The following is a 2,327-nucleotide window of genomic DNA, read 5'->3' on the forward strand; positions in this document are numbered from 1 at the left end:
CGTGAGTTAACCTTATTTCCTGAGTGTTGCGCTTTTAATTTTGCGATTTTTCTTTATCTATCCTTCAAGGCTCCTCGTATATTACATATTTTCAATTACTACTTTATTAATAGAGGTCATAATACTACACCACCTCTATTTTATGACTTAAGCATAAAGCTCTGTGTGGTAGGGTGTTACATTATGGTATCATAGCAGTCATTCCTGTAGAGCCTGAAGGATAGACTGACTATGCTTCTGTGCGTTCTTTATGGGTGTGTCTGTGTGCTATTTGGATATCTAACTAATATATGTAGCATAAACTTTCATGAGCATGCATTTGGGACTTGAAGCACTAGACTTGCGATATTGAGACTGGTCAACTTGATATCGCCTGTTTGGTGTGTATTGGAACCAGATGGCACCTCGTGGACGCGGTTGTAGGCAAGGTAGAGGTAGACTAGGCAATGCAAGTCCTGAACTGGCAGGGAAACAACCCTGTACACTTTATGGCTACCCTGGAAAACATGGCTACGGCTATGCAGGTGACAGCCGAGGCGTTGGGGAATCAAATGAATAATAGGAATAATGGGAACAATGGTGAGGAGGGTCCCATGACGCTTGCCTCTTTTCTAAAAGTGCAATTTCTGACCTTTGGGGGACCACAAATCCTACTGAAGTAGATAACTGGCTTCAGGCGATGGAGCGGGCTCTGTAGGCTCAGCAAGTTCCCGAGGAAACAGTGGGTTCAGTTCGGGACTTACCAGTTGCAGGGTGAATCCCAGTACTCGTGGCAGGGAACGCGACGTATCCTGCAACCAGATGGTGCTGTGATACCTTGAGAGGTATTACGAATGGAGTTTTATAGAAAGTACTCTCCTATCTCGGTTAGAAATGCAAAGGAGCTTGAGTCACTATAGTTAAAACAGGGCCAGATGACTGTTGCAGAGTACACTTATAAGTTTGAAGAACTGTGCTGGTTTTTCCGAATTTGTCAAGGTGCTCCAGAGGATTTTGCTGAATGAAAATGCATAAAGTATAAGGGAGGACTTCGGAGTGATATTCTGAGCTCCGTTGGGCCGATGGAGATCAAGGTATTTTCTAAGCTTGTAAATAAGAGTAGGTTGGCTGAGGAGTGTGTGAGGAAGGCGGCATTGGAGAAGGGAAGTCAGAAGATGCCTTTTTAGAGGACTTAAAGAAGGAATTTTGCACCAAGGGCCAAAAACTTTAAGGGTGGAGGTTTTGTTCCACGGCACAATCAGGATCAAAACAACTTCAAAAGACCGAATAATAATGCTAATAAAGGGAGAAGCTATATTAAGCAATGATAGGATGAGCTAAGTTGTTAGAGGTGCGGAAGGTATCATCTTAGAGTCCCGTGCAGGCTAGGATCGGGAGTATGTTACTTTTGTGTTCAACCTGGGCACCTGGTCTTGAATTGTCCACAGAAGAAGAAGTGTGAGACCAGTAGAGTACAACAACCGGGAAGAGTGTTCACACATCTGTAGCAGGTGTCAAGGGATCCGAGACATTGATTAGAGGTAACTGTGAAGTAGCTGGTAAACTTTTAAATGCTTTGTTTAATTCTAGAACGAAGCATTCATTTATAGCATTTGACAAGGCTAGTGAACTAGGGTTGAAGATTATGGTCTTGGGTTATGATCTAAAGGTGCATAATGCTACTTCTGAAGCCGTTGTGACTAGGTTAGGATGTCCACAAGTGTCATTCCGAGTTAAACAGCGTGATTTCATTCATGATTTGATTTGTTTGCCGATGACTGGTCTTGATATCATCTTGGAATTAGATTGGTTGTCCAAGAACTGCATTTTTCTAAACTATTCTGAAAGGACATTGCATTTTATGTCAGAAGGATCAGAAGGGCCGGTTGTGGTGAAGGATTATTATTTGAACTCTGTAGTTGTGAACTGTAGTGGATGTGAATGCAAAGGTATTATTCTGTTGGCAGCAAATGTGTCAGATGAGGAACAAAGCTTAGAGCAAATTCTGGTTGTATGTAAATTTTCTAAAGTATTTTCGGACGATATTCCTAAATTCCCTCCTGCTCGAGAGATCAAGTTTGCAATTGAGTTGGTGCCTGGAGCCGGGCCAATCTCAATTGCTCCTTATCAAATGTCGTCGTTGGAATTAACTGAACTCAAATCTCAGTTAGAAGAACTAATGAGTAAAAGTTTCATCCGGTCGAGTGTTTCTCCAAGGGGAGCACCAGTGCTACTGGTAAAGAACGTGTCTATGTGTTGACTATCGGCAGCTGAACAAAGTCACTGTGAAGAATAAGTATCTGTTACAAAGAATCGATGATCTGATGGATCAGTTGCAAGGTGCTTAG

The 2,327-nt window shown here is 42.4% G+C and overlaps 1 protein-coding gene across 1 annotated transcript; it reads left to right on the plus strand.

Moving 5' to 3' along the window:
* Positions 1-506: 506 nt before the first annotated feature.
* Positions 507-2,327, plus strand: LOC107484880 (uncharacterized). The gene is made up of 3 exons (XM_016105427.1): positions 507-579; positions 1,491-2,215; positions 2,250-2,327. The coding sequence occupies exons 1-3, from the start codon at positions 507-509 to the stop codon at positions 2,325-2,327; spliced, it is 876 nt and encodes a 291-aa protein (XP_015960913.1).

Source organism: Arachis duranensis, chromosome 4 (assembly GCF_000817695.3).
Source record: "Arachis duranensis cultivar V14167 chromosome 4, aradu.V14167.gnm2.J7QH, whole genome shotgun sequence".
NCBI lineage: Eukaryota > Viridiplantae > Streptophyta > Magnoliopsida > Fabales > Fabaceae > Arachis > Arachis duranensis.

Coding starts and splice junctions, on each gene's coding strand:
- LOC107484880 (XM_016105427.1), top strand. CDS start 507: ATGGCTACGGCTATGCAGGTGACAGCCGAGGCGTTGGGGAATCAAATG. Junction 580..1,490: donor TAGGAATAATGGGAACAATG/GTGAGGAGGGTC, acceptor CATCTGTAGCAG/GTGTCAAGGGATCCGAGACA. Junction 2,216..2,249: donor GGGGAGCACCAGTGCTACTG/GTAAAGAACGTG, acceptor GACTATCGGCAG/CTGAACAAAGTCACTGTGAA.